Below are 25,685 nucleotides of genomic sequence, written 5' to 3'. Positions count from 1 at the left end.
AGCTTGTCACATGGTACAAGGCTATTGTGAATAGCCTTGTACCATGTGATCTCTGTGATCATTCACAGATTTCACAAGTAGTAAGCAATGATGTCAGGAAGTGACATCTTGCTTACTACTATTCATGTGACCACTGATTGGCCAATCAGTGATCACATGAATCAGGACCTTACACAGAGGTCCAGTACAGCGATCAGTGTGCCGCGTACTCCCAGGGAGCGCGCACAGGCAATGGATGCGGGGGGGGCGTTTAGAAATGTCCACCCGCTCCGACAGCGCTCCCGCCCAGCCGTTTATGTACATGGGCCGGATGGGAGGTAGTTAAAAAGATTTAGAAAGAACGGCTCCCCACCTACTGAGGAAGCCCTGAGAGGGGGGCGCAACACGTGTAGGAAGGAGGAACCAGTACTGTGTTACCACTATCTTGCTAGCGGAGCGTTGAGCTGGATGTGGACACATTTTATGCATTTTATGTTTTTAAACCTATAAGTCCAATTTTAGTGGGGGATTCAATAAAGTGTTATACAGAGAGCACTATGTATTAGTTTTTCTGTTACATGGGATCAATTTCGGCCTGATGTCAGAGTATGTGGATGGCGAGAGGAGATAAGAGGAAGATACGCAAATTGTAACTAAGGAGTTTGAAAACCCTGAGATGAGTGCATGTTATCTTTGTTCTCTGGAGTGACCAATCATGCTTCCCTGTTGGCAATCTGATGGACGTGTCTGGGTTTGGCAGTTTTTAGGAGAACAGTACTTGCCTGACTGCATTGTGCCAAGTGCAAAGTTTGGTGGAGGGGGGATTATGGTGTGTGTCAGCACCTGTGGTAGTGAACCCTTGTAGGTAGTCAACTTGGGGTTCCCTAGGGTGTGGAGTCTAAGCCCCAGCCTGATGGTGGGGATGGACTTGCAGCAAGCTGGGACTAGATCGCGGCCCCCGGGTACACCCAGCTGAGGGTGAGGAGACCGCTCGCGGGAGCAGAGTACAATGGGAGGAGACAAACAGAAATCCGATAGACTAGCCAAGGTCAGGACAGGCGGAAAACAAGTAGTCAGAGAACAAAGCCGGGGTCGGTACACAAGTAGTCAATACAAGAGATAGCAACACACAGGAGCTCAGACAACTAAGAAGTTGCTCAGGCAAAGTGGCCTAGACTGAGCATGTCTTATATAAGCACGCAAACAAGGATGCGGACCAGGAAGTGATGGAAGGGAAGGAAATAAAACTCAGAGAACAGCAGACGACGCCCATAGGTGAGCTCAGACAAACACACATGGGAAAGGGATCAGGAACAGCACTGCAGCAAGGAGGTAAGAACACAAACAAGAAACTGCAAGCTAACTTGTGACAGTGTGGGGTTGTTTTTCAGGGGTTGGGTTTGGCCCCTTGTTCCAGTGAAGGGAACTCTTATGGAAGACATTTTGGACAATATAATGCTCCCAACTTTGTGGGAAGAGTTTGGGGATGGACCCTTCCTGTTCCAACATGACTGCGCACCAGTACACAAAGCAAGGTCCATAAAGATATGGAGGAGTGAGTTTGGGGTGGAGGAACTTGACTGGCCTGCACAGAGTCAGTCCTGACCTCAACCCCATAGAACACCTTTGGGATGAATTAGATCGGAGACTGTGAGCCAGGCTTCCTCCCCTGACATCAGTGCCTGACCTGACAAATGTGCTTCTGGTAGAATGGTCCAACCTTCCCATAGACACCCTCCTAAACCTTGTGGACGGCCTTCCCAGAAGAGTTGAAGCTGTTATAGCTACAGGGGCGGACTGACCATTTGGAAACTCGGGCACTGCCCGAGGGCCCGGGGTCAGTAGGGGGCCCCATGAGATGCCCCTGGTACCTTTTTCATAGGCTTTTTTGAGTTTGGGCAAGGACACAGGGGCCCCATGATCCCCTATTGCCCGGGGGACCCATGAGTTGTCAGTCCGCCCCTGGGTGGGACAACTCAATATTGAACCCTACGGAGTAAGACTGGGTTGCCCTTAAAGTTCATATGTGTGTAAAGGCAGGCTGACTAATACTTTTGGCAATATAGTGTATATAACGTTCACATATGTTTAAACTACTATTTAATATCTTTTATAAACTCAATCACGGTTGTATCTCCTTCAATGACATCTCTTTCTATAACTAGCACTAAAGATTTTTTTTTTGTTTTGTGCATTAAAAAAAAAAAGTTATGCCATATCAAGCACTGAAGTATTTACTATTACCAATGGGTTAACCTGCACAAAATCCACTCCTCCAAACTGCTCCCATAAGCCACCTCTAGAGTCTAGTAAAACCAGCCCCCTTTCCACCTCGACCCCTCAAAAAAAAAAAATTGGCATCTTTCCATATAAAGCATTCTGTCAGCATGCAAGTTAACTGCACAGGAGCGTAAAAAAATAAAAAGTAAAAGAGCGATGTACAATGCCTCAGCCCCCACAAAAGATGCAGGGTGCAAAGGCTTACAGCAAACTCTAGCCCCCTCGTCACAGCCACATACAAAAAAAGTTACAATTAAATATTTCAGCTTAGGCTTCCGAAATGATTATTTTTTTTTTTTTTACATTATTTTTACATAAATTACCTGCTCTGAGTCAGAGTGATTTTCTCCTTTTTTTTTTTTCTTTTACTTTGCGACCCAAAGCCTGTTGTCTGTGTGTGTCTGTATGCTTTTTTTATGTGATGGAAATTGCTAGAATATTCAGGTGCGCTCACAAAAAAATTAAATGTAGGTCGTATCACGCTAATAGATTAAAATGCCAGGATAAACAGGCTTAGATATTTGTAAAACGGTCTGCAGTCTCGTTTAACTTGCTCTTCCCTAATTGGGTCACAACCTCAGTTTAATTCTTTTTTTTTGGCACAGGATAATGCCTAGAATTTTAACATTCTCTTCCTGGATCCAGCTTTGAATTATTAGTTATACAATTCAAGGTATAGGATGACCTAAATTTAAATAGGATGTTTTGGTGTTATTATGATTGTGAGCATATATGTCAGAATTTATGGTTTTTAAAAATTCGTATTGTTCAGATTTTTATAAGCAGTCCTATGGTACATAGATCCATGGACACACGGGGCCAAAAAGCCACAGGTAACAGATAGCCCAGTGGATAAGTAGATTGTGTTTCCATCTGGCAGCACCAGGGTCAGTGGTTTGAAACTCAGCACTACCTGCATGGAGTTTGCATCTCCTCCCTGTGCCTGCGTGGGTTTCTTTCTACACTTCAAAGACATAAATGGTATGTAAATTGGCCTTCGTATGTGTATGAATGTGAGATGGGGACCTTAGATTGTAAGCACCTTGAGGGCAGGGACCAGGGGCGGACTGACAACTCATGGAGCCCCCGGGAAATAGGGGATCATGGGGCCCCTGTGTCTTTGCCCAAACTCAGAAAAGCCTATGAAAAAGGTACCAGGGGCATTTAATGGGGCCCCCTACTGACCCCGGGATGTTGTGGATAATCTGATACCACTCTTCATGCAAAAATCATTGCAGAGATGCTAGAGGTGGAAAAAGAGCCCAAACATTGTTCACCAAAATTGGCCAGATTGGCTCTGTGATATCGAGGTGTGGGACTTTGTCTGCATGCTTGTCAAACCATGATTTGACAACACCAGCTATGTGAATTGGAATATTACTGTCTTGGTAAATGGCGCTGTCTTTGAGAAACAAATGTCTGCACCATGGGGTGCACATGAATGGCCCAAATGTGTACATAGTTGCTGGCAGTGGCTCTACCTCTCAAGGTGATGATGGGGCCTGCAGAATACCAAGATATGGCTGCCCAAACCATGATTGTGCAGCCACCATGCTTTACTTTTGGCACAAGACAATCCTGGTTGTATACTTTGGGTGGTGCTCTCCACACGTAAACACGTTCGGTGGTTGGGAACAGTGTGAAGCTCGATTCATCGGACCATGTACAGTCTTCCATTGATCGACAGGCCACAATCTATGGGTGTTGCACCACTCCCTTCTCTTCTAAACTTTAATATAGGTCACTAGTCATTTGGCAATTGCAGCTCACCCATGAATATTTTACTTATGGAGTTCCCTCTGCACAGTTTTTTGTGGATATGGGCTTTGGACGACTGAGAATGAGCTCGGCAGTCACTTTTGCAGCAGCTCTTTTCTTACTCTGGGTCACAATCCTGCCCAATGTCCTTTTCTCTCTATCGGTCAGTTGGCCATTTTGACCACGCTTATGGCTATCAGACGTTTTCCCAGAAACTGTTTATGCCGTCATAACCTTTCATACTGTACCTTGCAACAGGGCAAATAAATTGCCAACTTCAGTCACAGAGGTACCAGCTAAGTGGGCACCAACAATTTGCTCTCTTTGAAACGCAGTAAGCTCGGACATGACTCTGTATTACTAGCAGTGATGTGTAGATGGCACATATGCATGCAGACACCGCAGGTGATTTCTCAACCCCCCAAGGATGAACAAATGTGCCACAAGCCACTACCGGGTCCTAAAACCTAGCAGAGACCTGTGGCACATTTGCGCAAGCTTCATGGCCATACGGGGCAAAGGGGCCGTAGAACGTGCAGAGCCTCTGCATGCACCTGGATATGTAGAACCCTCTTAGTTTGCTAGTGTGTATTAGGCAAATTTAGTTAGCTCCTCTGTAGGCAGAGGAGCGGGGGGTTGATTTATTAGGACTTCTCACTTGGGGTTTCACAGGCTGCTGCTCTGCTACTTCTCCCCGTTTTCTGTCTACTATCTAGAAGAAGCTATGGGAGAGAGCTATCTGGGAAGGAAGCTGTGGGAGAGAGCTATCTGGAAAGGAAGCTGTGGGAGAGAGCTATCTGGAAAGGAAGCTGTGGAAGAGAGCTATCTGGAAAGGAAGCTGTGGGGAGAGCTATCTGGAAAGGAAGCTGTGGGGAGAGCTATCTGGAAAGGAAGCTGTGGGGAGAGCTATCTGGAAAGGAAGCTGTGGGGAGAGCTATCTGGAAAGGAAGCTGTGGGGAGAGCTATCTGGAAAGGAAGCTGTGGGGAGAGCTATCTGGAAAGGAAGCTGTGGGAGAGCTATCTGGAAAGGAAGCTGTGGGAGAGAGCTATCTGGAAAGGAAGCTGTGGGAGAGAGCTATCTGGAAAGGAAGCTGTGGGAGAGAGCTATCTGGAAAGGAAGCTGTGGGAGAGAGCTATCTGGAAAGGAAGCTGTGGGAGAGAGCTATCTGGAAAGGAAGCTGTGGGAGAGAGCTATCTGGAAAGGAAGCTGTGGGGGAGAGCTATCTGGAAAGGAAGCTGTGGGGGAGAGCTATCTGGAAAGGAAGCTGTGGGGGAGAGCTATCTGGAAAGGAAGCTGTGGGAGAGAGCTATCTGGAAAGGAAGCTGTGGGAGAGAGCTATCTGGAAAGGAAGCTGTGGGAGAGAGCTATCTGGAAAGGAAGCTGTGGGAGAGAGCTATCTGGAAAGGAAGCTGTGGGAGAGAGCTATCTGGAAAGGAAGCTGTGGGAGAGAGCTATCTGGAAAGGAAGCTGTGGGAGAGAGCTATCTGGAAAAGAAGCTGTGGAAGAGAGCTGGGTGAGTCTGCATCTCCCCTCACAAGTAAAGAGCCTGGTGGATATCGGATGGAGGCAACCCACTATCCTGCAGCTGAGTGAGTACAAAACCCAGTTCCTTAAGAGTAACTGTTTGGAGCTTTAGTTCTGAGAAGAAGACAAGATCACAGGCAGCATAGAGACGAAAAAGATACAAATCTGGATTAAAGGTGAGTTTTTCTTTTATTGTATATTAATGGGCTTTTATGTATGTTTTAGGAAGAGTTCAGACAGGATAAACGTAATAAAAGCAGATTTATACTTACCTGTCCAGTGGCTGGTTTGAAGAAAGTTTGCTCTCTTGCAAAATTTTCTGTGCAGTGTGAAGATCAGTTGGCCGCTGTGGTTCTTCCTGATGACCCCTAAATCACTACTGTGTCCTGTAGTGACTGGGGGTCAACAGGAAGATCCACAATAGCCAGTAGGGGGGACACAATATGCAACGAGCCAGTGAAGTCAAATACTAATAGTATACAGAGCTCTGCAAGAAAGCAACATTCCTTCAAATTAGCAGCTAGATAGGTAAATATAAACCTGCTTTTATTACAGGCATACGCTCCTTGGATGCCCATCAACTGTACTAGGGTCACTTTAAAGTGTTATTAGACCCGCAACAGTAATATCAGTCTGTATATGCAGTAAAGTATGCCTGTTCTACTCACTGTGGAGCCTAACGGGTTAATCCTTCGCATTGTGTAAAAAGGATGTTTGATCCTGTCTTCTCTGATCCTCCCCTTGTTCTACTGTCCCCAATCGATCTGCTGATAGTAGAGAGCCCTAGGAGGCACTCTGCACATGCTCATTTTGGTGTCTAGTGCTAGAGACGTTTTTTTTTTTTTTCTTTGGGAGTGTGCATGTGATCAGCACAGGGCCAATCAGCACTGGCCAGACAGAGGGTCAGGGGTTATGCAACCTCATAGGAAAAACAGGGGAGAATGAAAACTTCTCCTACAAGCTTTAACTAGTGCTCAGCTGGACACTGATAGAAGTCACAAGACTGCTATATACTGCTGATGAGAAAAGGTATTTAGCAGTTTATATTTACTAATTAATTGTATTTCTATGTTGTGTGTACTGTGGGAGACCAGATATAGTGAATGCAGGGTCCGGGGAGACCAGATATAGTGAATGCAGGGTCCGGGGAGACCAGATATAGTAAAATGCAGGGTCCGGGGAGACCAGATATAGTGAATGCAGGGTCCGGGGAGACCAGATATAGTGCATGCAGGGTCCGGGGAGACCAGATATAGTGAATGCGGGGCCTGGGGAGACCGGATATAGTGAATGCAGGGTCCGGGGAGACCAGATATAGTGAATGCAGGGTCCGGGGAGACCAGATATAGTGAATGCAGGGTCCTGGGAGACCAGATATAGTGAATGCAGGGTCCGGGGAGACCGGATATAGTGAATGCAGGGTCCTGGGAGACCAGATATAGTGAATGCAGCTTCCAGGGAGACCGTATATAGTGAATGCAGGGTCCAGGGAGACCAGATATAATGAATGCAGGGTCTGGGGAGACCGGATATAGTGAATGCAGGGTCCTGGGAGACCAGATATAGTGAATGCAGGGTCTGGGAAGACCAGATATAGTGAATGCAGGGTCCTGGGAGACCAGATATAGTGAATGGGGGGTCCTGGGAGACCAGATATAGTGAATGCAGGGTCTAGGAAGACCAGATATAGTGAATGCAGGGTCCGGGGAGACAGATATAGTAAATGCAGGGTCCGGGGAGGACAGATATAGTGAATGCAGGGTCCAGGGAGACAGATATAGTGAATGCAGGGTCCGGGGAGGACAGATATAGTGAATGCAGGGTCCGGAGAGAGCGGATATAGTGAATGCAGGGTCCTGGGAGACCAGATATCGTGAATGCAGGGTCCTGGGAGACCAGATATAGTGAATGCAGGGTCCGGGAGACAGATATAGTAAATGCAGGGTCCGGGGAGGACAGATATAGTGAATGCAGGGTCCAGGGAGACAGTTATAGTGAATGCAGGGTCCGGGGAGGACAGATATAGTGAATGCAGGGTCCGGAGAGAGCGGATATAGTGAATGCAGGGTCCTGGGAGACCAGATATCGTGAATGCAGGGTCCTGGGAGACCAGATATAGTGAATGCAGGGTCCTGGGAGACCAGATATAGTGAATGCAGGGTCTGGGAAGACCAGATAGAGTGAATGCAGGGTCCGGGGAGACCAGATATAGTGAATGCAGGGTCCGGGAAGACCAGATATAGTGAATGCAGGGTCCGGGGAGACCGGATATAGTGAATGCAGGGTCCGGGGAGACCAGGTATAGTGAATGCAGGGTCCGGGGAGACCGGTTATAGTGAATGCAGGGTCTGGGGGAGACCAGATATAGTGAATGCGGGGTCCAGGGAGACCAGATATAGTGAATGCGGGGTCCAGGGAGACCAGATATAATGAATGCAGGGTCCAGGGAGACCAGATATAATGAATGCAGGGTCCTGGGTTTAGTAACACTTTAAGCCTTTTACAAATCTGTGCAATTCAGGCTAAGCATATAATGAAAAAAATATTTAAGCTAGGTTACAATCAGTGAAAGCCGCATGTCGAAATGATCTGTAGATCCAGAGGCAGCCACATTTATCAGCAAATGTCTGTTCAGCAATACCGCTGCTTGGCCTGATATAAATATATATATAAAAACTGCAAAAAATAACTCCTTAAGTAATAATCACGTGGAAGTTTTTTTACGCATATTATTGATTATAGATATTTATTACAAGAATAAAAAGAAAGAAAAAAAATTATTAAATGTACATACAAAGACCCCCCCTTGAGTTGACAGTTGGCACTGGCAATCGCATGTGCCCATATCATTTCAAGCTGCAAATGCCCAAAAAATACCAGCAGGCTTCACATTGAAAGTTATGTATAAATGATATCCAGCACTCAAGGCTAGTGCTCTGGCATTCCCTATTTTACCCAACTCCCACGTTCCTATTTTAATTTAACCTCTTGTTTCTTCAGTTCTCTGCCTCCCTCCTCGGGGGCTTGGTATAAGTGACTCTATTAATGCTTCACAGTATGGGTTTGATTATTGCTCGCTTCTGAAAAAAAAAATGGCTTCAGATACTTTTCACCAAGGCTGGAAAAAGAAAGTAGAGGTGGAAAAGGCACAAAGATTTTAATAAAGATGCTGAAACACCCAGAAGAAAGGGGAGCTCTGTTTATAAAGGACACAATCGCTAGCCAATGATTTCTTTCATGGGAAATGCTTCTTCATGTAGCTTTGCCTATTTATAAGGTTTCCCCAGTCCATCGCTGAGCTTATTTTTGCCATATTTGATACTAAGATTGCAGGTTGGACTGTTTTGAGGATCCTCCGGCATTAAAGTGAAATGGTGAAGGGATCCACTGGAACTCTTTTAAGGTCACATTCATTCTTCAAATGGCAGCACAGTGGCTAAATGGTTAGCACTTCCACCTGGCAGTACTAGGGTTGTTGTTTTGCAATCCCAACCATGGCACCACCTGCCTGGAGTTTGCATGTTCTCCCTGTGCCTGCGTGGGTTTCCTCCAGGTACTCCGGTTTCCTCCCACCTCCAAAAGACATGTTGGTAGGTTAATTGGCTCCTGTCTAAATTGGCCCTAGTATGTGTATGTATGAATCTAAGTTAGGGACCTTAGATTGTACACCCCTTTATAAAGGACATAATTGTTATCCAATGATTTCTTTCATGGGAAATGCTTCTTCATGTAGCTTTGCCTATTTATAAGGTTTCCCCAGTCCGTCATTCTTCCAATGGCAGCACAGTGGCTAAATTTATTTATTTCAGGTACTTATATAGCGCCGTCAATTTACGCAGCACTTTACATATATATTGTACATTCATAAAGTGAAATGGTGAAGGGGTCCACTGGAACTTTTACCCCTGGTTCCCATGTATGCGGCCGTGCGGGCCGCATTTTGCGCGGGCACAAGAGCCCATTTATTTGAATGGACTCCCGTGCCCGTGACATGCAGGGAAGAAGTCCCTGCACTTCTTCTGAAAACGCAGCCCGCACGGGAACCTTGGTTCCCAGTACGGTTGTGTTTTCCAGTGCGGGCTGCATGCCATTAGAACTAATGGCACCCACCCGCGGGTCCTCATTCCTCTGTTTGGGTGATGTGGCTTCACGGATTTTTGTGCGGATCTGCAGCCACACCACCCTCACATATGTGAACCTAGCCTTAAGGTCACCTTCATTCCTCAAATGGCAGCACAGTGGCTACATGGTTAGCACGTCCACCTGGCAGTACTAGGGTTGTTGGTTCAAATCCCAAACACGGCACCACCTGCCTGGAGTTTGCATGTTCTCCCTGTGCCTGTGTGGGTTTCTTCTGGGTATTCTGGTTTCCTCCCACACTCCAAAAGACATGCTGGTAGGCCAATTGGCTCCTGTCTAAATTGGATGTGTACAGGGGTGGACTGACCAGGGGTGCACGGCCCGGGGTCAGTAGGGGGCCCCATGAGATGCTCCTGGTACCTTTTTCATAGGCTTTTTTGAGTTTGGGCAAGGACACAGGGGCCCCATGATCCCCTATTGCCCGGGGGCCCATGAGTTGTCAGTCCGCCCCTGTAATGTGCATGTATGAATATGAGTTAGGGACCTTAGATTGTACGCCCCTTGAGGGTTAGGGACCGATGTGAATTTACAATATATATGTAAATTGACAGCGCTATATAAGTATCTGAAATAAATAGAATAAAAATTCCAGACCACGGGGTTTATTTACTAAAACTGGAGAGTTCAAAATCTGGTGCAGCTCTGCATAGAAACCAATCAGCTTCCAGGTTTTATTGTCAAAGCTTCATTGAACAAGCTGAAGATAGAAGCTGATTGGCTACCATGCAGAGCTGCACCAGATTTTGAGTCTATACAAGCTGGTCATTGGGATAAAATTGCCCTTATCTATAAGTCAACTTAAGGACTTTGTTATAGCAGTTATGTCTTGTAGCCTTCTAGAATAAAAAAATAATGGGCATTCCAGATCCTGATACCATCGCTATAATCTTGGGTGACAAGAAGGACCATCTGAGAGATGTAAGAAAGTGGTTCAATCCAATAAAAGTTTTCCCACTCCTCTTGTTGTATTCTCCATGACATGAAAAAAAAGTTCCCGACTGCAACAAAATCACCACTGCTGTCCCTGAGAGGCTTGGGAGTTGATTTACTAAAGGCAAATAGACTGTGCACTTTGCAGTTGCACCCATTTTCCCCAGAGCTACTAAATGCGGCCAAGCTCTGCTGATTTCCATCTGATCATGTGCAAGCAAAAATGTTTTTAATTTTCCTTGCCCCTGATTGGGTATTCTTTACAAAGTAAAGCTTTAATGCATTGACATTTACAAAGAAAAAAAGTTCAACTGCATAGTTTGATTGGGCCCTAAAGGTCATCTCCCATTCCTGTTAAGGGCCATTTTCAGACGGGGTGGACCCGTCAGCAGATCTGCTTTCTCAGTGGGCGATCTCTTCGCTGATCCCCACTGAGCAAGTGGATGACAAGTCTGTGTCAGCTCTGCTGCTGCAGAGCGGACACAGATGCATCCCGCTGTTTCCTTCATTTGACATTTTGTTGCGTGAACTTGCCCTCCTGAGGATTTACCCCCCTTCCTGACCAGGCCATTTTTTGCGTTACGGCGCTGCGTTACTCTAACTGAAAATTCCGCGGTCATGCAGCGCTGCACCCAAATTAAATTTACATCCTTTTTTCCCACGAATTGAGCTTTCTTTTGGTCATATTTGATCGCCTGTGCGTTTTTTTTTTTTTTGCGCTATAAAAAAAAAGTCTGACAATTTTGAGAAAAAAAACTATATTTTTGACTTTTTGCTATCAAACATGTCCAGTAAAAAAATGTAAAAATCAAATTTCGGCATAAATTTAGGCCAAAATATATTCTGCTCCATGTCAAAAAAATTCCCAATACGGGTAAATTAATTGGTTTACGTGAAAGTTATAGTGTTTACAAATGGCGGTATAGATACTGGGATTTTTTTTTTTTAATTATTTTTTATTTTTACTAGTAATGGCGGAGATCAGCGACTTATAGTGGGACTGCGGTGGGCATTCTGACACTGGGGGGGAACTGACTTAGTGTCACTGACATCTCCAGTGACACCAATACAGTGATCAGTCCTAAAAAAAAAGAACTAACACTGAATGAATGGCACTGGGGAGCAAGGGATTAACATGAGGGGCAATCAAAGGGTTAGCTGTGTGCTGTTTTACTATGTGATGTGTCAGTGTGCTTCACTGTAAGCATACTGCTTTGCATGGCTGTGCTCTGCACAGACATCCAAAGCAGTGTTGATACTAGTAGAAAAGAACAAAACAGGGCGCACTCTCCTCGTGCATTACAGTGATGGTAAGAAAGTTATTAAAAAAAATGCATACTCACAAACCAAAGAGGTCATAAAAACAGAGACAAGGAGTCAAAGATGCCAGTCATGGGCACAAGAGGTCTTTGGCTAAAGTACTAACACGTTTCGGAAGTCAAGCTTCCTTCTTCAGAGCAATTGATCTAATGCATGAGGAGCGTGCGCCCTGTTTTGTTCTTTTCTACTAGTATCAAGATTCCCCGATCTATCAAGGGCGGCAACTCAGCGAGTGCTAGATTCTGTATTTTCAGTACAGGAAGAAGATTTGAGTGCTGGTTTCTGATGGGTTCCAATGCTTTGTGCAGGAGCTGACAGGGAGGAGAACTGTTTTGTTTACAGACAGTTCTCCTCCCCATTGGAGATGCTTGGCAATCACCGGGCGCTGGCGATTAATCACCAGCCAGGACCCGGTGACTGACAGCAGCAGCCGCGAATGACGGCGCTGATAGTGCGTGCGCATGCCCCCTACCCAGAAATGCAAAATCACGTATATATACGTGATTTTGCGCACCCATGCTGCCCTGTGGCAGTATTTCTGCTGTAGGGTGGTCGGGAAGCAGTTAATCTCCCTAGCAGTCTGATTATGTCAGTATTTCTGTGCTCAAAGTGGTACATTTTTTTGCATGGAAATATCTTTTTTTGTTGTAGGCCTGTAATTCTTAGGAATAACTCACTGAAATCTGTCCGAACAAGAGTCTAGTAAACATCCCGGGTATGATAAAACTTGAAACACGAAATCATAAGTTATAATATAATAAATAATCATAAAAAATAATATAATAATAATAAATTTAATTCAATAATATAATCAAACCAAAAAAACTGAAATTGGAAATAGAGCGCCAAGTTCGCACATCACTGAGCTTACTCGCAAAATCGTTTTCAGTGTCTGATCAGGAATTTCCCCCACGAATCATTATCACTCAATTCTGCAAGCGGTTCTGATTTACTATCGCTGTTCTCTAGCCGGTCTAAACCCACTTTTGACCTAAAGGGACGCTTTTTGGACGCCATGGACGTTTCTCAGTTTCCAGGCAGAAAGGACGGTAAAAATGCAGGCAGGGCGCAGGACAAAGCACTCAGGACAAAATGTATGTGAAATGGTTTGATACATAATGGAATACTATCAGATTTTAGTGTATTTAGCAAATGTCACATTTTTACATTTTTTAATTTCCCGCTAGTTCCGTCCCCCGTATGTCCCGACGCTTGCAGGGAACGGAACCCGGGAAGACAGATGCCGGCATCGGCCGGAGGACATGGCCGGGAACGATGCAGGGGGAACATCGCGGGAGCGATGTAAGCAAGGTAAGTGATACAGGGATCCCAGAGCAACGCTGCAGGGTATTCCCGAGTGTAGCTCGGGGGTTACCACTTTTACTACTGAAAGTTAGCCCCGAGCTACACTTGGGAATACCGCTGGGGAGGTTAACCTGGCATCTGAAAGTATCTTCCTGTCTAGTGTTTTTTTTTTTTTTTATCCTTCAGGATCCTTCCATTTCCAAATGTCCAACACGTTTTTTTGCTGTACCACGTCCTAATGAAAAAGGCAAACAGTTGCTATAGGTTTCTCACCCCCACTGTACCAACAGGAGGATGCCAGCTCCAAACATTCCTTGACCAGCTGAAAATTATAATGCAAAGACCAGAAGTGGAGCCACTCAACTTCTAAGTCTATAATATTAATCATGTTACCCAATACAAAATACATCCACCTACTCCCCTCTTATGCATTTCACTCCATCCAAAGCTTAGTCAGAGTTTACGACTAACGTTAATCATCTTGATCCTAAACTCTTAGTCAAGGAGTCAAACTCTATATCATAGGTTTAGTCTATGACTCTGTGCCATAGACCAAGTCATAGACTTAGTCATAGAGCTCATGAATTAAGCTTCGGACAGAATGATGTGTATAAGGGGGTAGCAGATGGATTTATTTTGTGTTTGGTAAGTTGAATAAACCCATAGACTCTTGAAGTTGAGTGGCTCCACTTGTTTTCTTTGCATTACAAATTTCCAGCTGGTCATGCTTTCTTTGGAGCTGGCATCCTCCTGTCGGTGAATCGGGAAGAAGGGGGGAGAAACCTAAAGCAGAATATTTGCAAACTGTTGAAAGGTATACAGCTGAACAATTGAAAGGCGCACAGCTGAAAGACGTGTTGGACATATGGAAATGGAGGGATCCTGAAGGATAATAAAACACTAGATAGGAAGATACTCTCCAGATTTTGAGCCCCCGTGCCGCCCTGTAGCAGTATTTCTGCTATAGGGCGGCCGGGAAGCGGTTAAACTGGCATCTGAAGAGTATCTTCCAGTCTAGTGGGGTTTTTTTTTTATCCTTCAGGATCCCTCCGTTTCTAAAAGTCCAACACGTCTTTTAGCTGTACCAAGCCCTAATGAAAAAGGCTTACTGCAAACAGTTGCTATAGGTTTCTCACCCCCACTGCACCGACAGGAGGATGCCAGCTCCAAACATTCCATGATCAGCTGAAAATTATAATGCAAAGACCAGAAGTGGAGCCACTCAACTTCTAAGTCTACAATATTAATCATGTTACCCAATACAAAATACATCCACCTACTCCCCTCTTATGCATTACACTCCATCCAAAGCTTAGTCAGAATTTATGTCTATTATGTCTAATAGATATGGCAATTTATGGAACTGAATGACACAGAAAGTTAGAACAAAACTGGACGCAATGGGGTAGATTTACTAAAACCATTGAGCGGTGCCACTTCTACCCTTTCATCCTAATGATAAAGGACCCTCTGAGCTCACAAGTTGGCTTTTCATGGGATGAAATGGAAAATAAAATTAGAAATGGACTTCACATTAATTGTTTCTGGTACATACCTCTGTGTACAAGTTCTACCTGACATACGAACCAACCCTCTGTTATTACTGGAGAGTTACCCAAGATAAATTATTCCTTCTAAGCTTTTAGACCCCCAACTGTGAATGTCTATTAAAACCATTGGTCCAGTACCCCTTTTCTACATTTTCAGGTTTTTATCACTAAAAAACTGCGTTAACAAATTGTGTAATTACCAATAATTTGAAAATAATATAAAATCATCAATTAATGTGAAATGTGCAAATAACTCATATAATAATAACCTGCTGCCACATTGAATTATTACACAAAATCAAATAATATTAAAAATAAATAAATAAATATTAATGCGGCGCATGCATCAACAATAATTTTCAATTAATAAACACATATAAAAGTCCAAATAATTCAGTCCATTCTTGTGATCACCACACGAAGAAAAAATTATTATGCAAAATTCATCAAAATAAATCACTTCAATCCTCCAATAATCACCACGTGAATGATTGTGCAGAAAAACAAAATATACATCTGTGTAGTGCTCCCCTCTCAGATGTGCACTCACCAAACTTAATTGCCTCCCATTCTCATGGCTGGCATGCTGAGCTTATGAATATAATTCTCCAAGGACCAGATCGCCCTTCAATCAGTAGTATGGATCTCTCTAGTAATGGTTCCCGATCTCCAGGGTATAAGGTAATAATTCCTTCCAATACTCCAAACATATATCACATAGAAAATAAAAAATAGAAACCCCACATGGTGCAGTACTTCTTTAAAATGCTTTATTCTCCATCAGACAATGCTACTTACAAGAAGTTTAAAAGAATCAAGCCCAAAGATGTATATATCTGTATTGTTTGTATATATAGTATTTTAATAATACTATATATACAATAATATATATATAGATAGAGATATAGATAGATAGATAGATAGATAGATAGATAGATATCTATATATATCTATATATCTATATATAGATATATATATATCTATATGGATAGATCTATCTATCTATCTATCTATATATATATATATATATATATATATATATACTGTATATGTATATATATGTATGTATATGTATATATGTATGTATATGTATATATATATATATATATATGTATATATATATATATATATATATATGTATATAGATATATCTATATAGATATATCTATATATACAGTGGGGATCGAAAGTTTGGGCACCCCAGCTAAAAATTTGTATTAATGTGCATAAAGAAGCCAAGGAAAGATGGAAAAATCTCCAAAAGGCATCAAATTACAGATTAGACATTCTTATAATATGTCAACAAAAGTTAGATTTTATTTCCATCATTTACACTTTCAAAATAACAGAAAACAAAAAAATGGCGTCTGCAAAAGTTTGGGCACCCTGCAGAGTTAATATCTTGTACTGCCCCCTTTGTCAAGTATCACAGCTTGTAAACGCTTTTTGTAGCCAGCCAAGAGTCTTTCAATTCTTGTTTGAGGTATCTTTGCCCATTCTTCCTTACAAAAGTCTTCCAGTTCTTTGAGATTTCTGGGCTGTCTGTCACGCACTGCTCTTTTAAGGTCTATCCATAGATTTTCAATTATGTTGAGGTCAAGAGATTGTGAAGGCCATGGGAAAACCTTCAGTTTACGCCTCTTGATGTAATCTCCCGTGGATTTTGAGGTGTGTTTAGGATCATTATCCATTTGTAGAAGCCATTCTCTCTTTAACTTCAGCTTTTTCACAGATGGCATCAAGTTACCATCCAAAATTTGCTGAAATTTTATTGAATCCATTTTTCCTTCTACTCGTGAGATGTTCCCTGTGCCACTGGCTGCAACACAACCCCAAAGCATGATTGATCCAACCCCATGCGTAACAGTTGGACAGAGGTTCTTTTCATTAAATTCTGTGCCCCTTCTTCTGCAAACGTACCTTTGCTCATTCCGGCCAAAAAGTTCAATTTCAACCTCATCGGTCCACAGAACTTGTTTCCAAAATGCATCAGGCTTGTCTATATGTTTATTTGCAAAGATCAAACGATGATTTTTGTGGTGAGGACGTAGAAGAGGTTTTCTTCTGATGACTCTTCCATGAAGACCATATTTGTACAAGTATCTCTTTATAGTGGAATAGTGGACCACAACTCCAGTGTCTGCCAGATCTTTCTGGAGGGATCGTGCAGTCAAACGTGGGTTTTGGATTGTTTTTCTCACAATCCTGCGAGCTGTTCTGTCTGATATTTTTCTTGGTCTTCCAGATCTTGCTTTAACTTCCACTGTTCCTGATGACTGCCATTTCTTAATTACATTCCGAACAGAGGATATTGACATCTGAAAACGCTTTGCTATCTTCTTATAGCCTTCTCCAGCTTTGTGAGCGTCAACTATTTTCAGTTTCAGTTTTCTAGACAACTGCTCAGAAGAACCCATGGTGCTGATTGTTGGGGCAAGGTCAGATGAGTCTGGGCATTTAAAACCTTTAAGATTGACATCACCTGGTCTTCCCAGATGATGATTGAGAACAATCCATGACACTGGCAGGTCTCAGCTTTGCAAAGGGGGCAGTGCATGCTATAAATTCTGCAGGGTGCCCAAACTTTTGCAGACACCATTTTTTTGTTTTCTGTTATTTTGAAAGTGTAAATGATGGAAATAAAATCTAACTTTTGTTGACATATTATAAGAATGTCTAATCTGTAATTTGATGCCTTTTGGAGATTTTTCCATCTTTCCTTGGCTTCTTTATGCACATTAATACAAATTTTTAGCTGGGGTGCCCAAACTTTCGATCCCCACTGTATATATATGGGCAGCACAGTGGCTAAATGGTTAGCACTTCTGCCTGGCAGTACTAGGGTTGTTGGTTCAAATCCCAGCCATGGCACCACCTGCCTGGAGTTTGCATGTTCTCCCTGTGCCTGCATGGGTTTCCTCTGGGTACTCCGGTTTCCTCCCACACTCCAAAGACATGCTGGTAGGTGAATTGGATCCTGTCTAAAATTGTCCCTTGTATGTGCATATATGAATGTGAGTTAGGGACCTTAGATTGTACGCCCCTTGAGGGTTAGGGACTGATGTGAATGTACAATATATATGTAAAGCGCTGCGTAAATTGACAGCGCTATATAAGTACCTGAAATAAATATATATATATATATTTTTTAAATGTATTTAAAATATATTTTTCTTCTATGTGGGTACATTCATATCTGTGTAGTTGCACCCAGCCATTTCGTGGGGGCTTTAATGTGCATTGGGTTCAGGCATCCTGTTTAATTTGAATAGGCTGCCAATGGCCCCCGGCATGGCCAAAACTACACCTGATCCTTTTCCAGGAATGCAACACATGGAGGTTGATTTACTATAACTGGAGAGTGTAAAATCTTGGGTAGCTCTGCATAGAAACCAATTAACTTCCATGTTTTATTGTCAAAGCCTAATTGAACGAGCTGATTGACTACAATGCACAGCTGCACAAGATGTTGCATGCTTGAGTTTTAGTAAATCAACCCCATGGAATTGCATTGCAGTAATGTGCATGCTACTATATAATAGTGCAACCCAGCCTTATAGCTTCCCTTCAAGTCTGAAGTGTCAAGTGCTAGGATGGAGGGAGGTCAAGGGTTTAAAGGAGGATTCCAGGAAATTCCGCACTGCATGGGTTAACTGCTCATTTTTGTCTAGGGATGCCTAATTCGCCAATCCTGCCTCTCCTGCCCATACCCCCCCTGAACACTAGTGGTCTTGTGAATGGACTTTTCCTGACCTCATTACGCCCATAGATGGCTCTGAACACAAGGACGGCAGGAACAGCCAACCGCTGGACATGGGGGAGCGATGTGTTCCAGGGGATAGAAAGATCGGGTAATTATACCCTTTCGGGGCTCCCTTAGACAAAACGAGCAGTTAAAGTGGTTGTAAAGGCTCAAGGCTTTTTGCCTTCATATATTCTATGAATGTAAAAAACCTTTACAGCATAGCAGCCCCAGTCTCGCCTTCAATCTTTACCTGAGCCCCCTCCGATTCAGCGATGTTCACGATAGCATCAGCTGTATGGGGACTCTCCCTCCTAATTGGCTGAGACAGTAGCAGGAGCTCTTTGGCTCCAACTGCTGTCAATCACAGTGAGCTAATGAGGGAAGAGCAGGGGGTGGGGCTGAGCCATGGCTCTAAGTGTCTTATGGATGCATAGATCAGCGGCTCAGGAACGAGCCCCCAGAGCAAGTAGCTTTCTCTGGGGGCACTGCTCGAGAGGTAGGAGCCTGGAGTGCTGGCGGGGGGCCTGAAAAGAAGACTGGGGCTGCAAAACTACTGCACAGAGCAGGTAAGTATGATAATGTTTGTTATTTTATTACAAAAAAAAGGACGCTTTAGTATTACCTCGAACCCCTCGTGTATCGCATTGTATTGTTTTTGTACTGTCTCATGTATTGTCTCCCATTGTAATGTACAGCGCTGAGCAAACTGTTGGCGCTATATAAATATTGTATAATAATACTCTACCTCATGCAATGCAGGCACAGCCCCACTGCATGGGAGAATTTTTTGTTTTTCATGGAGTTCTGCTTTAAATCTAGTTTTAGGAGTTCAGTTAAGTGTTTGGACTGAAGGACATAAGGTGTTGGTACTCTAGTGTAGAGGTACATTATGATGAGGGATGCATTAGAATTTTCTCTCAAGCTCAGAATACTACCAGCATCTACTTCTTGATGATAAAGATGACCACATGGAGATGGCTATATGGGCCTCGGTCAAGATAAAGGACATAAGGTGTTGGTACTCTAGTGTAGAGATACATTATGATGAGGGATGCATTAGAATTTTCTCTCAAGCTCAGAATACTACCAGCATCTACTTCCTGATGATAAAGATGACCACATGGAGATGGCTATAAGGACCTCGGTCAAGATAAAGGATTGTCCTACTTCCAAACCCTCAGAAAGCCTACAGAGAAGCCAATGTGAAAAAACACACAAATACCAAACCTTAAAGCATACCTATCCTCAAACTCAAGTTACAATTACAGTAACAGTTCCACTGGGGCAGATAGACAACAAGCAACAGAAGGGCTGAAGAGTTTTCCTAAAGAAAGTCCAAGAGTTTGGTCACATCATATCTGTTGAGGGGAAGGCCAATTATTCCTTTCACCAGAATTTAGATGACCAAATTCATTTGGCCATAAGGCATTTCTGCTGATGAAGAAGCCAAGTTTAGATTCATTGATTGCCCCTTTCAGAAGATGTATTTCAGATGGAAAGGTATACATTTCGGCCCTGCTGTCACTCTTATTTATCCCAACAAACAACATAGGTTTAAGTCTTTATTTTAATATCGAATCCATTCAACGTGCAAGGAAAAACATCATATTTCCAAAATCTCAATTTTTTTTCACTTTCCACTGACCACCATGAAGTGCCTGGCACCACTCCATGCAATAATCACACCTGCAAATGTCCTTGAAGGCACAGCTCATTGCTATGATGTCCGTGGACAGATGGAACCCAGCATAAAGAAGAGTGAGAATCTCTTACCTAGGAGCATCAAAGCTGTCGTAGGATCCAACCGTGTAGTGTCTAAACAAGCGCTTGGCTTTGTCACTCCGGCTCTCTGACAAAAAAAAAAAAAATAGTGTGAGGCTTACATCAAGTGGGGAAATGGTCTTATATTTTCAGGAAATAGTCATTGTAACATTAACCCGAATTTGCGACATGGTTTTCACAAATTTTCTTGCAGCTTTGCCATATTTGCGGTTTTAATTTAGATGTGACCAATGTGGAGATGTCCTATTATCAGACAGTGAAGCATCCTTGATAGGTGCTGCAAGAAAATCAATAACAGGCACTGTCACCTAGAGAATTGTATCATTTTCACTGAAATTTCAATGACAGCTTGGACAACAGAATTGCACTGGGGTCAGAGGACAGTAATAGTATCATAGCACAGCAAATACACAAGTAGGAAGACTTCTATGTTCATTCAGCAAATAGTATCATTTTAAAAAGGCCTGAATCAAATGACTTCAAATACAGCTTTCAAATCCAGATCAAAAGTCAATAACCGTCATACAATTCAACATCCCACTAACGTAAAACAAGCGTCTCGACTTAGGCTCCATGTACACGGGACATTTGGAAAACACTTCTGAACGATGGAAACTGACTGCTGAAAAATGTAGGTTAAAAAGTCTGTTTTTTGTGTTTGCATACCGCGTTTATGCGCATTTATGTGCGTTTGCTTTTAGGACCTTTTTTTTAACCACAAGCCTACCGGGCACTTATACCCCCTTCCTGCCCGGGCCAATTTCCAGCTTTCAGTGCTGTAACACTTTGAATGACAATTGCGCGGTCATGCAACACTGTACCTGTATAAAATGTTTATAATTTTTTTGTGACAGATAGAGCTTTATTTTGGTGGTATTTAATCACCTCTGTTTTTTTAATTTTTTTTTAAACAAACCAAAAACCACTGAAAATTTTGAAAAAAAAAAGTTTTTTCTTAGTTTTTGTTATAAAATGTTGTAAATAAGTGATTTTTCTCCTTCACTGATGTGCGCTAATGAGGCTGCAGTGATGGGCACTGAAAGGCTGCACTGATGGACACTGATAGGTGGCACTCATGGGCACTGATGAGGAGGCACTGTTAGGCGGCACTGTTAGGCGGCACTGACTGGCACTGTTAGGCGCCACTGACTGGCACTGTTAGGCGCCACTGAATGGCACTGTTAAGCGCCACTGCTAGGCAGCACTGATTCACACTGACAGGTGGCACTGACTGGCACTGATAGGTGGCACTGATTGGCAGCACTGATAGGTGGCACTGATTGGCTTTGATAGGTGGCACTGTCTGGCACTGATGGGTGATACTGAAGGGCAGCTCAGATGGGCACTAATATGTGGTATTGATGTGCAGTGGTAGGCACTGATATGTGACATTGATGTGGCACTGATGGGCACTGGCACAAGGCACTGATGAGCACTAACACAAGGCACTGATGGACACTGACAGGTGGCACTGCTGGGGCTACACTGATCATCAGTGCCCTGATGATCAGTGTAGATGTCCCCTCCACAGAAAGCTGATTACCGGCTCTCCTCTCCTCTGTCAGCGTGACGGCTCGAGAGGCGAGAAATGCAGATAACCGGAATTTCCCTGTTTACATGCGATCACCTGTGATTGGACACAGCTGATCACATGACCGAGCCGACATCTTCAGCTCTTTCCGTGATCCGCTGTGTCCGAGGGACACAGCGCACCACCGATCGCCGCGCTGCACACTCCCTGAGCCGCGCATACGCGGTGAGAATGGGAGGACGTCATATGATGTCCTCCCAGAACAAGAGAACCATCAGTTCACATACTGTATATAAAGCCTTGTGCATGGCTGAGACTAATAACAATGTGTGGCTACCTGGAAAGATGTGGAATAAGAATGGAGGCTCTAAAGCTCTACAAACCCTCTGGGCTGTAGGACCTAAAAATGACTTAAGATTCAGCATAAACAAAATGTTTGTTTTCTCGCCATCAAACTGAAGCTTCCCACCATGTGCGTTGAAGAAACCTAGATGACACATACACACTGTTCACCATCCTGCCAGTTAGTGCCTTACACTACACTATTTATTATTATCACATCTAAAACTCTACAAATCCTCCGAACTCCAGGACCCAGATAAGAACTTAAGATTCAGAAAAATAAGGTTTGTTTTCTCCACATCAGTCATAAACCCTGAACCCCTCCCCATGTGTGCTTGAGAAATCTAGGTTACACATACACAGGGGTGGACTGACAATTCATGGGGCCCCCGGGCAATAGGGGATCATGGGGCCCGTGTCCTTGCCCAAACTCAAAAAAGCCTATGAAAAAGGTACCAGGGGCATCTCATGGTGCCCCCTACTGACCCCGGGCCCTCAGGTAGTACCCGGGTTTCCAATTGGTCAGTCCGCCCCTGGTTTCAAGTGACTTGTAGGCACAGCAGGGTCAGGTGCACTGACAGCGTCTGTCTAGAGGGTGGAATGCAGCCTGGCTGGTCCAGTCCCAATGGGGAGGCTTCTGAAGTAGGATGTCGTGTCCCTAGCCTGTGCCTCCTCATTAGGAACCTCTCCCTATTGCTATCGCTTTCCCTGACAGACAGGTGCTCTTTCCCTTTCCTATCCTATACGCACCAAAACCTGGGGACTTAAAAGACTCTGCTGACCCAAGGTGGCCGCCAGGGGTCACCTTAATACAGTGAAGCCAACCAGAACGCTGCCTCAAGGAACCAGGAAACCAGGTTTCTCCTGACTTCATCTTCAGCTCCAGTACAGCTGCGGTTGAGCTCCACCTACTATGGAGAAAGTGGACTGCACCTGCCTACATGCTTGCTGCTTTCCTGAATCAAAGTACAGGACAAATGTCTGGACTATTCCTAAGTGTTCCTGGGTTTTTTCTATGGTTGAACTATTATTATTTATTTCAGGTACTTCTAAAGCGCAATTTACGCAGCACTTTACATATATATTGTACATTCACATCAGTCCCTACCCCTCAAGGGGTGTACAATCTAAGGTCCCTAACCTACATACTAGGGCCAATTTAGACAGGATCTAATTAACCTCCCAGCATGTCTTTGGAGTGTGAGAGGAAACCGGAGTACCTGGAGGAAACCTACACAGGCACAGGGAGAACATGCAAACTCCAGGCAGGTGGTGCTAAGGTTGGTTGGTAAAATGTAAGGGGTGTACTAACTTCTGTGAGATACTGTATATAGTGCAGTCAATTTACGCAGTGCATTACATATATATTGTACATTCACATCAGTCCCTAACCCTCAAGGGGCGTACAATCTAAGGTCCCTAACTCAGGGTAAGTTTAGACAGGAGCCAATTAACTAACATGTCTTTGGAGTGTGGGAGGAAGCCGGAGTACCCAGAGAAAACCCACGCAGGAACAGGGAGAACATGCAAACTCCAGGCAGGTGGTGCTGTGGTTGGGATTCAAACCAATGACCCTAGTACTGGCAAGCGGAAGTGCTAACCACTAAGCCACTGTGCTGCCCATGGACTTTTGTCTTTTTTCAGCCAGACTAACTATGTAACTAGATGTAACTATGTACCATATCTACCATGGTTTGCCAATACCAGTTGCACCCAGGGGTGGACTGACAACTCATGGAGCCCCCCGGGCAATAGGGGATCATGGGGCCCCTGTGTCCTTGCCCAAACTCATAAAAGCCTATAAAAAAGGTTCCAGGGGCATCTCATGGGGCCAGCCTACTGACCCCACGGGCAATAGGGGATCATGGGGCCCCGGTGTCCTTGCCCAAACTCAAAAAAGCCTATGAAAAAGGTACCAGGGGTATCTAATGGGGCCCCCTACTGACCCTGGGCCCTCTGGCAGTGCCCGAGTTTCCAAATGGTCGTACCTATCCACCTTACATTAGGTAAGTGGCTATAAATTGGCTGATTAAGTGGACTTTTGAGCAAAACTTAGTTATTGGTAAATTTTGATGATCTCGTAGATCAAATCCAGGGAAAATCTAACTGTTGTAAAGCCAGCTTAATACATTTTTGTCAGAACAAATACAAAGGCTGTTGACAAGCACTTGCCCCAGGGATTTGATTTATTGACCTGAAACAGGTGTACTGTATGTATGTCAGCTCTCAGGCCACCCAATATGCTCATATCTGTTCCAGGTCAGAGACTCTCTTGAGTAGTGAAGCAAATATGACGGCACTGGAGCATGCACCTGAAGAAACAAGTCAGCTCCCATGTTCCCCATGGCATGTTCTGTTTACACGTGAATACGCCTTGCAAGTACTACTTGATCTATCTGCTGCCTTCGACACAGTTGGTCACCATCTTTTCATCTAGTCTCCGAGGTCTTCTGGGCTGACCAACCATTCGATCCATTTCCTCTCCTAACAGCTGGAGTGCCACGGGTGGGGCGGGGGGGATCATTAGCTGGTCTTTTAGTATTAACACTGCACATTGCACCCTGGGATGATTAATTAGCAGCTTTATATTCAAATACCATCTGTATGCCGATGGCGCTGAACTGTATTCTTCTGCATGAGGCTTCTCGTTCCCTCTGCTGGCCAACACGACAAACTGTCTCTCCTTTAGCGGATACGTTCTATTGTAAACCTATTCAAAACTGGATAAATAATTGAAACCATATTCAGATCTGTTCAAAATCCCATCCTGCCTAACACTCCTGTACTGAATTGTTTTCACAATGAACAATGCAGTCATCGTTCGCGGTAGCTGTGAACAAAACCCAGTCGGGTCGAATCGAGTTTGCCGGCATGCTGTTTTTACTATTGAGCTAATAAAGTGAATTTTTACTTCATCCTGGGCATGAGCTGATCGTCTTTTTTCATCCTAACGTAGTTATCATTCCCTCACAACAAGCCCTCCGTCTAGTGATCAATGCTGACGCTGCACGGCGCTCATTTCCCCATATTAAAGTCCTATCAAAGTCACGCTGCTTTCTGCTGAAAAACATCTCTTATATCCACCTCGACCTTGCCAACAAAAGTGCTACAAATGAATCTATGCACTAATCACTTCCCAGCAGGGGCGGACTGACCATTTGGAAACTTGGACATTGCCCGAGGGCCCGGGGTCAACTGGTATTGGCAAACCATGGTAGATATGGTACATAGTTACATCTAGTTACATAGTTAGTCTGGCTGAAACGCTGAAAAAAGACAAAAGTCCATGGGCAGTGCAGTGGCTAAATGGTTAGCACTTCCGCTTGCCCAGGGGTGGACTGACCATTTGGAAACTCGGGCACTGCCTGAGGGCCCGTGGTCAGTAAAGGGCCCCATGAGCTGCCCCTGGTACCTTTTTCATAGGCTTTTTTTAGTTTGGGCAAGGACACAGGGGCCCCATGATTCCCTATTGCCCAGGGGCCCCATGAGTTGCCAGTC

At 44.0% G+C, this 25,685-nt stretch overlaps 1 protein-coding gene across 1 annotated transcript in view; it reads right to left on the bottom strand.

The window, feature by feature from the left end:
* The window catches only part of SHANK1 (SH3 and multiple ankyrin repeat domains 1), a 724,545-nt gene that overhangs the window by 170,999 nt on the left and 527,861 nt on the right, over positions 1-25,685 (bottom strand). The window contains exon 14 of the mRNA XM_089655187.1: positions 20,306-20,381. Coding sequence (XP_089511313.1) covers positions 20,306-20,381 — 76 coding nt within the window. The remainder of the gene's footprint in view (positions 1-20,305; positions 20,382-25,685) is intronic.

The sequence above is a fragment of the Staurois parvus genome, unplaced genomic scaffold, assembly GCF_062004578.1.
Source record: "Staurois parvus isolate SC_StPar_1 unplaced genomic scaffold, SC_StPar_1.0 ptg000827l, whole genome shotgun sequence".
NCBI classification, from domain to species: Eukaryota; Metazoa; Chordata; class Amphibia; order Anura; family Ranidae; genus Staurois; species Staurois parvus.
This window is presented reverse-complemented; position numbering and strand designations above follow the sequence as displayed.